This window comes from Bos indicus, chromosome 19 (assembly GCF_029378745.1).
Source record: "Bos indicus isolate NIAB-ARS_2022 breed Sahiwal x Tharparkar chromosome 19, NIAB-ARS_B.indTharparkar_mat_pri_1.0, whole genome shotgun sequence".
NCBI classification, from domain to species: domain Eukaryota; kingdom Metazoa; phylum Chordata; class Mammalia; order Artiodactyla; family Bovidae; genus Bos; species Bos indicus.
Genome location: NC_091778.1, coordinates 53,840,760 through 53,855,016, shown reverse-complemented (window position 1 = coordinate 53,855,016; position 14,257 = coordinate 53,840,760). Strand labels below are relative to the sequence as shown.

At 51.4% G+C, this 14,257-nt stretch overlaps 1 protein-coding gene across 5 annotated transcripts in view; it reads right to left on the bottom strand.

Moving 5' to 3' along the window:
• Positions 1–14,257, bottom strand: part of TBC1D16 (TBC1 domain family member 16) — an 88,896-nt gene that overhangs the window by 54,335 nt on the left and 20,304 nt on the right. For all 5 annotated transcript variants that reach the window (XM_070773936.1, XM_070773939.1, XM_070773938.1 and 2 more), the window contains exon 3: positions 11,394–11,991. In XM_070773936.1, coding sequence (XP_070630037.1) covers positions 11,394–11,991 — 598 coding nt within the window. The remainder of the gene's footprint in view (positions 1–11,393; positions 11,992–14,257) is intronic.

Below are 14,257 nucleotides of genomic sequence, written 5' to 3'. Positions count from 1 at the left end.
ACATCAGGTGGCCAAAGTATTGGAGTTTCAGCTTCAGCATCCGTCCTTCCAATGAATATTCAGGACTGATTTCCTTTAGCATGGACTGGTTGGATCTCCTTGGATTGAACACACCAAATGCTGGCAAGGATTCAAAGAAACTATACCACTCACCTATATTGCTGGTGAAAATATAAGATGGCACAGCTACTCTGGAAAAAAATTTGGGCAATTTCTTTAAGACAAAACATGCAACCATCATACATATGACCTCGCAATTACACTCTTGGGAATTTCTCCCAGAAAAATGAAAACTACATTCAGACAAAAACCCATATAGAAAGGTTCACAACAGTTTTGTTCATAAATGCCCCAAACTGGAAACAACCCATTAATGTCCTTCCTTCAAAGGGTGGATACTTAAACAAACTGGTTCATGAACACCTTGGAATACTACTTAGCAATAAAAAGGAAAGCACTACAAATACACACAGTGTCTTGGATGGGGCTCAAGGGAGTTATGCTGAGTGAAAAAGGCCCATCTCAAGGTGACAGAGCATGTGGTATCACTTATATGGAAGTCTTCTAGAGACAGAGAATATAGTGGTGGCTGCAACTATGAGGGGGAGCGTATGGCAGCCAGGCAGTGATGGAACTGTTCTGTACCTTGATTGTGCTGGTGGTTACACAAAGCTACACGTGGGGCACAATTGCACAGGATTCTATATGCAGGTACACACAAATGGAGTTTGAAAGACCAGCAAGATCTGTGCGTTGTACCCAACTTCATTTCCCGGTCTGGAATGTGTATCATGGTTTAACACAGGATAGTGCAATCAGAGGAGGGTGAGTGAAGGATGCATGGGACTTCCCTGTACATAGTTTGCAACTTCCTGTGACTCTATAGTTATTTCAAGATGGAATTTTTTAAAAGCAAGACTACTAGAAAATTTTAAATCACATATGTGGCTCACTACATTTCTACTGAGCAGTGCTGGCTTAGACCAGGAGTCAGCACGTAATGGCCTGCTATCTGTACAATCCATGAGCTAAGAGTTTTTTAATAGCCTATTTTTAAGGAGTACGTCAAGGCTGTATACTGTCACCCTGCTTATTTAACTTATATGCAGAGTACATCATGAGAAACGCTGGGCTGGAAGAAGCACAAGCTGGAATCAAGACTGCCAGGAGAAATATCAATAACCTCACATATGCAGATGACACCACCCTTATGGCAGAAAGTGAAGAGGAACTAAAAAGCCTCTTGATAAAATTGAAAGAGGAGAGTGAAAAAGTTGGCTTAAAGCTCAACATTCAGAAAACGAAGATCATGGCATCTGGTCCCATCACTTCATGGCAAATAGATGGGGAAACAGTGGAAACAGTGTCAGACTTTATTTTGGGGGGCTCCAAAATCACTGCAGATGGTGACTGCAGCCATGAAATTAAAAGACGCTTTCTCCTTGGAAGGAAAGTTATGACCAACCTAGATAGCATATTGAAAAGCAGAGACATTACTTTGCCAACAAAGATCCGTCTAGTCAAGGCTATGGTTTTTCCAGTGGTCATGTATGGATGTGAGAGTCGGACTGTGAAGAAAGCTGAGCACCGAAGAATGATGCTTTTGAACTGTGGTGTTGGAGAAGACTCTTGAGAGTCCCTTGGACTGCAAGGAGATCCAACCAGTCCATTCTGAAGGAGATCAGCCCTGGGATTTCTTTGGAAGGAATGATGCTAAAGCTGAAACTCCAGTACTTTGGCCACCTCATGCGAAGAGTTGACTCACTGGAAAAGACTCTGATGGTGGGAGGGATTGGGGGCAGGAGGAAAAGGGGACGACAGAGGATAAGATGGCTGGGTGGCATCACCGACTTGATGGACGTGGGTCTGAGTGAACTCCGGGAGTTGGTGATGGACAGGGAGGCCTGGTGTGCTGCGATTCATGGGGTACCAAAGAGTCGGACATGACTGAGCGACTGAACTGAACTGAAGAGCAGTTTTAGATTTACAAAATAACTGAGCAGAAGGAACAAAGAGTTCCTAGATACCTTTCTGCTCACACAGATGTTCCCCTAACATCTTGCATTAGTGTGATACATTTATTATGATCGATGAACAATATCAATACATTATTATTAACTAAAGCCCATAGTTTACATTGTGGTTCATTCTTGATGCTGTACATTCTATATTGTTATTGTTGTTTAGTCACTAAGTTGTGTCCAACTCTTTTGTGACCCCATGAATTGTAGCTGGCCAGGCTTCTTTGCCCATGGGAATTCTCAGGCAAGAATTCCGGAGTGGGTTGCCGTTTCCTTCTCCAGGGGATGTTCCCAACCCAGGGATCGAACCTGTGTCTCCTGCATTGCAGGTGGATTCTTTACTGCTGAGCCACAAGAGAAGCCCTGTACATTCTTTAGATTTTAACAAATGTATAAGGACATGTATCAGCATCACAGCATCATCCAGAAAAGTTTCACTTACCTAAAAATCCTCTGTGCTCTATCCAACCCTAATGCCTGGCAACCACTGATCTTTTTTTAGTGTATCCATAGCTTTGACTCTTCCAGAAAGTCATATAGTTGGAATCACACAGTCTGTAGCCTTTTCAGATTGGCTTCTCTCACTTAGCAACATGCATTTAAGTTTCCTCCATGTCTTTTTCTGTCTTGATAGCTCATTTCTTTTTAGTGCTGAATAGAATTCCATTATCTAGATAGACCAGTCTATCTGTCCCTTAACCTATGGAAGAATGAACATCTTGGCTGCTTCCAAGTTTTGGCATTTATGAAGGAAACTGCTACAAACATCCATGTGCAGGTTTTTGTGAGAAGAATGGGTTTGAACATTTTTCAGTGTTGAAAAGGACAAAAGGAGGGAACTATTTCATGACACATGAAAATTATATGAAATACAAGGAATCCATAAATCAAGTTTTACTGGAACCAAGCCATACCCAATCACTTTCATATTGCTAGTGGCTGTTTTCTATGGACAGAGTTAAGAAGCTACACAGAGGCTGTGCCATTCAAAAAACCAAAAATACTCACTACATGGCCCTTTATAGAGAAGATCTGTCAACTTTTCAGATGGACAATTACAATCCCCATCTTCAAAAGGCCAGAGAGAAGTAAACCAAAATGATAATAGTAATGCTGGAAGGACTGATGGCCATAAATATTTTCTTTATGCCTTTCCTCCCAAATTTCTAAAATGGACATATATTACTTATGTCACAAGTAGATTTCCACAGCATCTTTGCTCCAGCCCCACAAGCCTCTGACGGGGGTGGGGTTCCAAACAGACCCAAGGGGCCAATAGGACTAGGCCGGAGGGGTGACTCATGTGCCAAGTGATGATGGAAACAGGGCTGGATTTTGTTTTGCTTTTCTGTTTTTAACATCATAGCTGGTACCTCAGCTAGGAGCCTCACTCTGTGACCCTGTACCTCAACCTTCTCTACAATGGGAGAAGAACACCCTAACCTTGGGCATTGTTTCAAGGGTTAAACAGTCAGTGCCCACAAAGCCCAAGATGGATTGAATAGGGTCTCCCCAGATTCATCTCTCAATGTGACCCTATTTGGAAACAAATTACAGATGTAATTAGTTAAAGATCACAAGATGAGCTCATCCTGGATTGAGAGTGGGCCCTAAATCCAAGGACTGGTGTCCTCCCAAGAAGAGAAACCACGTGACAATGGAGGCAGAGATTGGAGGGGTGTGGCCACGAGGGACAGCTGGAGCCCCAGGAGCTGGCAGGGGCAGGAAGGACCTCTTTGGACCTTCAAACACCTTGATTTCGGACTTCCAGCCTCCAAAACCGTGAGAATCTCTTTCTGATTTTCTAAGTCAACGGGTTTACAGTCCTTCCTTACAGCAGCCCCAAGAAACTAACACAAACCTCTTAGGTTCGGGCTGGCACTCTGATAGGTGCCATAAAAATGCCACTTTTATTTTTAGCGTCCTGGTAAATGACTGCCATTTGCCTACTCTGTGCTGAGCCTTTGGAGCTCCTTTTACTCATCACCTTTGTGTTCACAGTGGCCCCACCGCACAGATGAGGAAACTGAGACAGAGAGATTAAAACACCTTGACAAGCTCCTGCCCCGGGGATCACACAGGGCTTGGTTTACATTTGACGGCAGACCTGGCCCAGCCCAGATGGCCTGCCCCTTCCCTCCCCAGGCAGCATGTCTGAGCCAAACAGCCACCCTGAGTCTCACATCAAATGACTGGGCACCGTCGAGACCCAGCCTGAATTCCCTGGCAGCCCCTCCGAGCTCCTGGAGCCAGTGGCAGCTGGCCGCCAGTGCGCTTCCAGAGCTGCAGGGTAGATGCTGAAGGGCCATCCTCCGCCCTAGGCAGCGCCTGGCTTCCCTGCCTGGCAGTGAGGCTCCCAGGCTGGTCCAAGGGCTCAGTCCCACCAGCTGCCCTTCTTGAATAGGCTTCCTTTGGACCCCTGCTATCGGCCAGCCCCAGGCATGGAGCAGGGCAGTGGTGAGTGACTGCCACCTTGGCTGGGGGGCCGCACATGGAGCAGGGATGTGGGTGCAGGGGGGCGGTGTGGAGGGAGAGATGCCGCACAGAGCCTGCCGAGTGCTACAGAAACATAAGACAAGATTAGTCTTAACGACGCACAGAACAGATTGCAGGGTGTCGGGAGATGGGATGTTTTAAAGAAATAAATCTCAGCTCCCGGTTACAGAAGCACAAACAAACCCAAACAACAGATCTTTGGAAGCTGCCAGCTTCTCGGCTGCCAGGCTGCTGCTGGGGGCCCCCAGGGGGTGAGGGTGGGTGTTCCAGGAGCATCGTCGGGGCATCTGGGGCACCTGGGCTGGCCCAGTACTGAGCTAGCCCAGAGATATTTTCCGGAAATTTGGGGGGTGTGCCCCCCAGCACCTGGCCATCCCTCTTCTCACCAACTCTTGGCCATTCTACCTCTTAAATCTCTCCAGGACCCACATTCATGCTCTCCAGCCATTACCCTCCTCTCCTGGATGGCACAGCCCCGGAACCTTCCCTCACCCCATCCCCAGTCCCACTGCTGCTGGAATGGCCTCTGAGGACATCCACTGGCCCAGCCACTGGCCCTTCTCTGTTGCTCCCCCTCTTCATCTCTTTAGGGTCCCATCCTTCTGGCCCCTCCTCCTCTTCGTCCTTCATCTCCCACCTCTGGGAGAGGGTTCTTATTTGCTTTAGCTGTTCTGGGTGGGAAGGGGTAAAAAGTGTCTTCCTTGTTTATATCACCCCTCATACCCTGCAGTTTCTACTCTTGCAGGCTTGCCCGCCTGCCCCGAGATGGTTGGACAGAAAAGGAACGACAAGGCTATTTATGAAAACCGCCCAAAGCAACTAAGAATCACATGGCATTGCACAGCTTGCCCCCTCACCAGGCTTTGGGTGTCCAGCATGACCCTCTCTGGGTCCCTCCTGGAAGCCCCACAATCAGTGACAGAACCTGGCCCTGGCCCACCCAGCTCAGAGGCTTCAGGTCCTTCTGAGGCTGGATTCTCCCCAGAGCAGGGTAGGAGAAGCAGGGCCAGTTACACCAGCGACATCGAGACGGTATGAATAATTCAGCCTTTACGGCTGATACCCTGGTGTCACAGAGCCTTTTCCTCCTAAAGGCAAAAAGCACTTAAGATGTCATTTATTTCAGCCTGGCTCCCTCTGCGGGGTGGGCGCCGTCATGCTGTCGCAGTCACTGCCCTCGGGGCTGGCTCCATCGTTACCCTCCCTCCTCACTGGCTTCTGCTTGTGACCCCTCCTACCATCCACCCCCTAGGAAACCAGCCCCTGGGTGGGGGGCGGGGACACCTGTTCACTTTTCTGGCCTTTTCCCCTTTCTCTCTCTCGACAGAGCACTCTGAGGGGCTCCTCTTTGCAAGGAGGGTGACTCCCACCCTCCAGAAGCACAGTTTCTTCTGGGCCTGCACTGTCCAACATGGAAGCCCTCACCACCTGTGGCTACTGGACTTTAAATTCATTAAAGATGAAAACACTAAAAATCCAGTTGCTCGGTTTCCAGAGCCACATTTCCAGGAGTCCACAGCCACATGTGGCCAGTGGTTACCGCACTGGACAGCGTTCATCACCATGGAAAGTCCTATAGGACGGCGCTGGTCCAGAAAACGGTAAAGCTCAAGGAAAAGCAACAGCAGGAGGCAGCATATGTTAAATGCCACATAAACAAGATGCCTGGGGAAAGTGGCAGGAGCTCTGGGGAACAAGCTGGGGTCATGGAGGAGACCACAGTCTGGCTGGCGTTTCACCAGGGGAGGGGAGCACATTCCAGCTGGAGGGAGGCTGTGGAAGGGTGAGGCTGTGGGGGACAGCTGGCTGAACCACAGCAAGCATGGGAAAAGGGGAGAGGAGACGTCGGCAGGAAGGTGAGCATCCAAGTAGGACCCCGGGGATAGGCAGCTGTCATCCCCGCATGGCTGCACCTGACTCTCCCGGACCCGTGTCTGCACTGGCTGGACCACCGCCCCAATGATGCCAAGGTGAGAGCCTTGAAGTGGCAAGGCCACCCAGCTCATTCTGTAACCTGAACACCACCCTTCACTCGGCACACATTTACCCTGGGGGTGGGGGCGAGCATCAGCTTCATGGGGAGGACCTCACGGGGTCCTAGGGGGCCTTCTTATTAACAAGCAAGCAAGACAGCAGACGGGGGTGAGCTAGTCTGAGCTATGCAGCGGCTATGAGCTCTGTGATCTATTTTTTAATATATTTATTTATCTGACTGCATCAGGTCTTCGTTGCAGCACACGGGATCTTTGATCTTCGGTGTGTAGGTTCTTTAGTTGGGGCACGTGGGATATTTTAATTGCGGCATGCAAACTCTTAGCTGCAGCACCCAACCAGGGATCCAACCCACATCCCCTACGTTGGAAGGTGGATTCTTAACCGCTGGACCACCAGGGAAGTCCCTGGCTATCTAGTTTTAAAACTTGTTTTCATCATATGATTAATATAGTCACACACTAACATTTTTGAAACTTGAGAAAGAAAAAAATGACTCACGGTGTTCACATGTGTCACTTAAATTTATCTCAATCAATATCAGGTAAATTAAAAATTCAGCTTGTCAGTCACACTAGCCACCTTTCACGTATTCCCCAGGTAAGCAAGGCAGTGGCGTTATCGCGATGGCACAGATCAGGAAAGTTCTAGTAGGCAGCGCTGCTTGGATGGCCTCATTCATTCATCAGGCCTTCCCATGGATTTCAGTCAAAATGTGTACATTATTTGCTACCTGCTTTGTTACTGAAACACCATTAATTTCCACACTGATGTATAACCTTTACTAATACTGCACAATCTTCTGTCTGGCAGTACTAAGGTTCTGCACCTTTGGGGCCAGAAGTGCCTCCTCCTCAGGTAAATGAACACCCATGAGCACACATACAGGAAGTGGTGAAAGACCTCAGGGGGCTCACAGGCCCCCAATAAAACCCCTTAACCTGGATGATGAACAGTAATGGATGCATCTCTTTCTGTAGATTCGTCCCTTTTCCCCTCCATTATAAAGAAGAGCAAGATGGATATCTTCATGCAAATATACTTTATTTCTGTAATTTAGATTGGTTCTTGGGATGAGTTCCAGAAGACACCTTTTGATTTAAGGAGTGGGAGCTGTGTTATCAGTTCATAAATGTCACCACATACTTCCCCAGGTGGGGGGCAGTTGAGATGCCATGTAGGGGTCCACATGGGGGTCCTGTTATACAACATCCTCATCCAACTAGCCCTAGAGACTGGACCAGGTACCTCTCAGGACATAAACGAATGACGGGCTGGCCACTGATCTTGTCTGGTGGTTATTCTCACCTTCATCCCGACCCAAAGCCTTGACTTCTGACAGTATGGAAGGCATGGGACTGAGACAGCCAGAGACCCTAAACCCTGCTTGTAGAAGTCAGTCCTCAGTGGGAGGAGGGTCCATGATGGCAAGTCAGTCACATAGCCTTCCTTGTCCACCCACTTCCCAACAGTCTTTGGACACTCACGTGGTCAAGAATTTCCAGCCATCACTATGCTGGGGTGGCTATGGCAGGTGGCCTCATCTACGGATGAGGCTGTGCCTGGCTAAACCCCACAGGTAGCACACAAGTGGACACTGTCATTCTAACCACTCGACCCTTCCGTAAACTATTTGCCACATCACAAAATGTTTAAGGGACTCTCAGATGGGGGGCTGCTCCTCCCACCCTTGCCCAGCCACACGCTCAGTCTCCACATGTAGTTCTTAAGTTCTGCCACTAGAGGGATCCCGTGAGCCAGCCTGTCTGCTCCCCCGAGGGGAGCCAATTCCCAGTTAAATGAAGAGCCTCTGCCCCTGGAGCCACTACCAACACGTTCAAGTCCTCAAAGACAAGCTCCCTGTAGGGAGTCTGGTCCAGCAGAAGCTGGTGCTCCAGGACCTCACTCCGGATGTCCTCTCTACAAGGCCCATGCCTCTCTGTGTTCCTTGAACTGTAGCCTGCCAGGTTCCTTTGTCCATGGAATTCTCCAGGCCAGAATACTGGAGTGGGTAGCCTTTCCCTTCTCCAGGGGCTTTCCCAGCCCAGGGATCTAACCCAGGTCTCCTGCAATGCAGGCACATTCTTTACCAAGGGAAAGCCACAAGGGAAGCCCAAGGATACTGGAGTGGGTAGCCTATCCCTTCTCCAGTGGACCTTCCTGACCCAGGAATTGAACCGTGGTCTCCTGCATTGCAGGCAGATTCATTACCACTTGAGCTATGAGGGAAGCTCCCCTTATCACAACAGTGGTTCTCAAGCGCGGTAGCACTTTGGAGACCCTTGGAGAGGGTCTCCAAACCCTGCCCATGCCCAGGCACCACCCCAGTCATTCTGGTTCAATCAGTCTGGGTGGGCCTGGGAATCAGGGACCTTCAAAGCTGCTGGGCTTTGAATGGGGCATTCTCATTTTTCGCTGGGCTGGGAAGCCTTGCTCTATAGCACCCTGTGCTACTGACCATTTAGTCCAGATTTCAGGCCCATCACTGGGTGGGAGCTGTAGGGCGGTGGGGGGCAGGAGGGAGCGGAGACACTCCAGCTTTGCTTTCAGGTCTCGAATGTGGTGGAGAGAGAAAATCACAACTCAACTCCAGGAGCAAAGAAGCAGGAGCAGCCAGGCAGAAAATGCAGAGTCCAGGGCCACCCAGTCCCTCTTGAAATCCACAGTTGCTTTTTTATTTTTTTTAAACTTTCAGCAACCTGTCAAGCGTGGCTGGGTCAGGAACTAGGGTGCCTCCATGTAATACCTCTCACATTGCATCTCAAAAACAGTCTGTTTTCACATCAGCCCCTGACTGAAGCACACGCTCCCAGGAGGCAGGGAGGGGGACCTCGTTCATGGCCATCCTGCCCCAGCCCAAAGCCTTGGCGGAACTGGACAGACTGAGCCAGAAAAGCAAGCAATATGGAATTGTTGAGGCTCCACAGTGAGGGAGGGATCTCCCTCACGACACTACAGTCTTCCTTCCCAGCATGCCCTGCAGCTCTAAGCAGAAACATGAACCTTAAGCTAAATTGGGTGGAACAGGGGTCTGGAAGATGTAACTTGGGTTTCCAAAGCATGACCACAGAAAGGACTCATGACGGGACAGCCAAACTCCCACACCTGACAAATGGCACCCAGCTTCAGGTTAGGAGTCTGCACGCGGTACAGGATAATGTTCCCAAATCCAACAGGAGGTGAAAATTGCTGGGAGTATTAGCCAGTCATAAAAATGAATGGAGTCCTGACACGCTTGGATGCACCTTGAGAACATTATGCTCAGTGAAAGGAGGCAGACACGAAAGGACACAAGTTGCATGATCCCATTGACGTGAAATGTTCAGAACAGGCAATCCATAGAGACAGAAAGTGGCTGAGAAGGGCTGATGAGGAGTAACTGGCAGCGTGGCACCACCAGGGGGAGCTCTGACAGAGCCCCACTGGCAGCGGGACTCAGGCAGGGCTTCAAATTTCCTTCTGAGCCTGGTTCCCTAGTGGGAAACGGGCACACGGCTCAGGGAATCTCATGGGGCACTGGAGTCCTTGGCTGCAGCTGACTGACCGCTCCCTTACATGGCACACTTCAGTATGCGAGAAGAATGTTATCAGTTCACCCTTGGGCTTTAATGGACCACATCTTACTGGGGAAGAAAACAGGAAAGAATTCGTCTCAAATTCCTTCCCTCTGAAACCAGCAAAGCGCTCCACATTCCTCCATCGTGTTCCTTTTCTCACATCAGTTCCTGTGACCTTATTGCTCTAGGTCCGTTGTAAACCCAGCAGGGTTCAAATCTGGCTCAGCTCCTGAACTGGCTGGGTGACCTCCAGCAAGTTCCTTAACCTCTCTGAGCCTTACTTCTCCCTTCGACACACAGAAGGTGATGTGAGCACCTACGTCACAGGGTTTGGGGTTCTTGTGAGCCTAAAAAGAATTAATCCATGGCCCACAAGCCCTGCACCCAGGCAAAACCCAGACATCCACACTGATCACATGCCCAGCTCACATCATGAGCTCAAGAATTACATGCTGACTAACGTCAGTACTTACTGTCATCACCATCATTAGCCTGGAAATTAATGAGAACAAGGACCACAGCCAAGCATGAGAAGGGGCTGCAGAAGTCTCATGCTTGCCCATCCCACGCCTGCCCCGGCTGCTCTGAGTTAGCCCAAGCCTGTGGTTCGTGAGCCTTGTGCGCGCCCACCTCTGGGAGGCCCCGAGGCCCCCTAACAACGACACCATATGACATTATGATAACCCTCCCCCTTCAGGCAACATCTCACTGCTGCTCCTCCCAGCCCCCGTGTGTGTGGCAAGTAAAGTGAGCCCGCTAATGTGCCCAGGCATCTGGTTCCCCTGGGCTCTCAGCTGTACAGTAAACGCTGCCAACTTCCCCCTGGGGCTGCGTTCCAGCCTCTTATAGCTTGAGGGTGTGAGAAGTAGAAAGGCTAAGGGCCCCTCTGGCGGGCCAGGCTCCGAGCCTGGCTTGGCCCCAGGCAGAGCACAGAGCCTGGCTGGGGACCAGGCCTCCCCCACAAGCCTTCTGCCGCCACCCTGGCCTGCCTGGGTTTGCCTGACGGACCATCTCAGTCCCTCCAGTGATGAGCATAGAAGACGCCAGGACGCTGAGGCCTGGTCCTGGGGGGTCTGGACTGGGGTACGGGGCTGGTCAGACTTGGCTGGGAAGGTTTAGTCCTAGGGAAGGGGAGAGAAGGAAGAGGGAAGTCCCAGCCCCCCAGCCCAGGCTGTGTGTCCTTCACAACCCCCTGGGGTGGCATGAAGTGAAGGCACTCTGGCACCCATGGGATGGCATGCAGGTGTCCTCCACACTCAGTGAGCAGAGCGGGGACACAGGCCCTTGCTCTCAGCCCCAGAGACGCAGGGGGCAGTGGGGAACTCACCCGCTCTCGCTCTCCAGGAACACGGAGCTGCTGCTCTCCGCGAGGGCGGTGCTGATAGGTGAGAGGCAGAAGGGCGAAGAGAAGGCCTCTGAGTCCGAGTCGAAGGAACTGGCCCTGCTCACACCCTCAGCCGACAGCTCCAAGGAACCCTCCTCTTCGCCCACCTCGGGCTGGGGCTCCCGGCCTTCTTCCGTCCCGTCTTGCGAACTGACTGCTGACAAGATTCCTGAGTCGCTGTGGGCCGGCGGCAAGGCCGGGAGGGGGCCGTCTGTCCCCAAGCCCGGGGCCAGCTTCTCCCCGTCCTCGGGCGAAGGGCTGACACACTCGGTGTCTCGAATGCTCTGGGCCACCACCAGGATGTCCTCGTCTCTGGGGATCAGGGTGGACCTGGGCTCCGTGGGGGATGGCTGGTGGGGGGCCCCTGAGCTCTGGGCACGCCGGCCCCGAGGGCGGGGTGCCTTGCGCACGGGGGAACTCTCGGGGGTGATATAGCGCAGCGCCTCCTCGTCCTGCTTCTGGATCCGGGAGTTGGGGACCCACGCGAGGATGAGAGTGGCCCCCAGCAGTTCATCCTTCTCCATGTACAAGCACAGGTAGCCTATGAGGGGTCAGGAGCACAGACGGTTAGGGAGGGCCATGTACCAAGTGCCTCTAGCTGGTTTCTTCCCGAAACCACACCTGGGCGAGTAAAACTGTGGGGTTGTGCAGCCCAGCCCTAAGAAAACACACCTGAGGGATACAGCTGAACTCAGGATGAATGAGAGCTGTGGGCGTTTTCTAAGCACACACACTAAGCAGATCCGGGGGGGCAAGCCCTCAAGCAGCAGTCTGTCCTGTGCCTTCCCTCCTCCTCTTGTTCAGAGCCCCACCCTGTCCATGGCTCTGGGGGCCCCAGGGCTCCCTTGCCTCCATCAGCCTCCCGGTCCAGATGAGCCCAGGTGGCTGGGGAGGCGCCCAGGGACCGAGAAATACCACCAGCTTCATTGCAATCTTAGGAGGGACCCGGGCTGCAGACTTTATTGCTATGTCACACAAAAGATAAATCCAAGATGAGTAGCATTTGGGCCTTTCCCTGTCGGCTGAGGCTTCTCAGCATCTCTTCTTTAACACTGCTTTTTGGAAGGAGGGCCATCTTCAATGTCATGTCCTGGATTGCTGACAAAGAAGAGAAGAGCAGTTCTCTGAGGCCAGCAGCACATGGGTGGGCTCTTAGGGCCCCTGAATGCTCAGTCTGGGAGGAAGTTGGTCTTTCCTCCTGAGACACCTGCCATTTTGGGATGTCCTGACTCTTAGGCCTATGGCACCAAGGTTCCCAGGCCTTTGGGTCTCTGAGAAGCCCCTGGGGCAGGAGCTGGGGCCCCTGTCATGCCGCAGGGCTCTGACCCAACCCAGAATCCTTAGCCCAGCTCCCACTTCCACAACAGCGGGGAATTCAGGGGTTGCCAACCAGTTGTCCAGAAGAATAATGTTCAGGAGAGGTCAAGTGTCTCCACATGGCTTTGGGTTGGGAAGGGACCCAGAGACCTCTGGCCCCCTCTCCCTTGCCTCCCATCAGGCAAGGATGATACCAGAAGCCCTTCAAAGGCTGTGGCTTTTCTTTTTGCTTTATGCCCAGAACATGCAACACTCTCAGACCCAGGCCTAGGACCTCTGCTCCCGGCCCCCGAGTCCTCGGAATTTGGGCCCATGGTCAGGCATCCCCAGGGGCAAGGCAACATGCCACTCAGCCTTCTAGAGCACAGTTCAGGGACCAGGACCTTGGAATCCCTCACCCTCCCAGTTCAGAATCTGCTTCTAGGACCTGCTCGGGACTTTCCGCCTGACCTATGATGTCCCCTGGAGAAGGCTCGGGGTCCTTATAATCCAGGAAAGAGCTGGGGCTGGAAGTCAGCTCTCCTGCTTTGGAACCTGGAGGGTCCGATGACTCTAAATCTGTACCTAACTGTCCACTGTAAAGACATGCTTATCAAGGCAGAACGACAGAATACTTTCCGAAGAGTTCATTAGCATAAGTTAAACTTTTTGTCTTTTTAAAAATAAATTTATTTATTCAGTACTTTGTTGACACCTAATTTGTATGCAGTGAAGTGCCCAGATCTGATTGTAACTTGTCATTTTTAAATGTACTGACGTCTGATGTGAGACTTTCTGTCTGGACGCGGGTGGGCTGCAGCCAGGCTGCAGGTGCACGGGAACTGGGGACCCAGAAGCACCCTTCAGCAGCCTAGAGAGGCCTCAGGAAGAGCCCAGGGCCTGCCCTCGCTCTGCCTCTACTCTGGCTGGTATTGGGGAGCTCCTCTGAACACCAGCCTCCTTCTCTAAGAGAGAGGCCTGCCCAGGCTCTGGCATTCTCATGAGATTGTTGTACAAATTAAATAAAGCAATACATTTATCTTGTACATTTGCACAAATAACAAAGGACCACACAGGCTTCTAGTATCACTAATCCATCTTTTGGATGCTTCCTGGAGGCAGCAGGGCTGAGGAACTCAGGTGTGGGTGGTGCGCTAACCAGGTCTAACACCCCCAGGTTCCCTGCCCAAGAACAGTCACAATCAGTGACACTCCTAAGAGAATCTGTGCCCACTCCCTTAGTGCACAAGAGAGCTTGCTATCTGGGGGCTCAGAATACAACTGGAGCCCTGGAAAAAAATGCAGTCTCCTTCTCTGAGGCTTGGCAAAAGATTGCAAAGTCACTGTCACCACAGGAAGAGTTGCCCACTCCTGGGACTCGGGACAGCCACAGAACTGGAGTGTCCCTCCAACAGCCCAGAGGGACTGGTAACTCCAGGCTCTGGTGTGGAGGGCCAGGAAAGAACTCTCCATCTCCATCTGTGCAGAGGCTAAGAGCTTCCTTCCCCCAT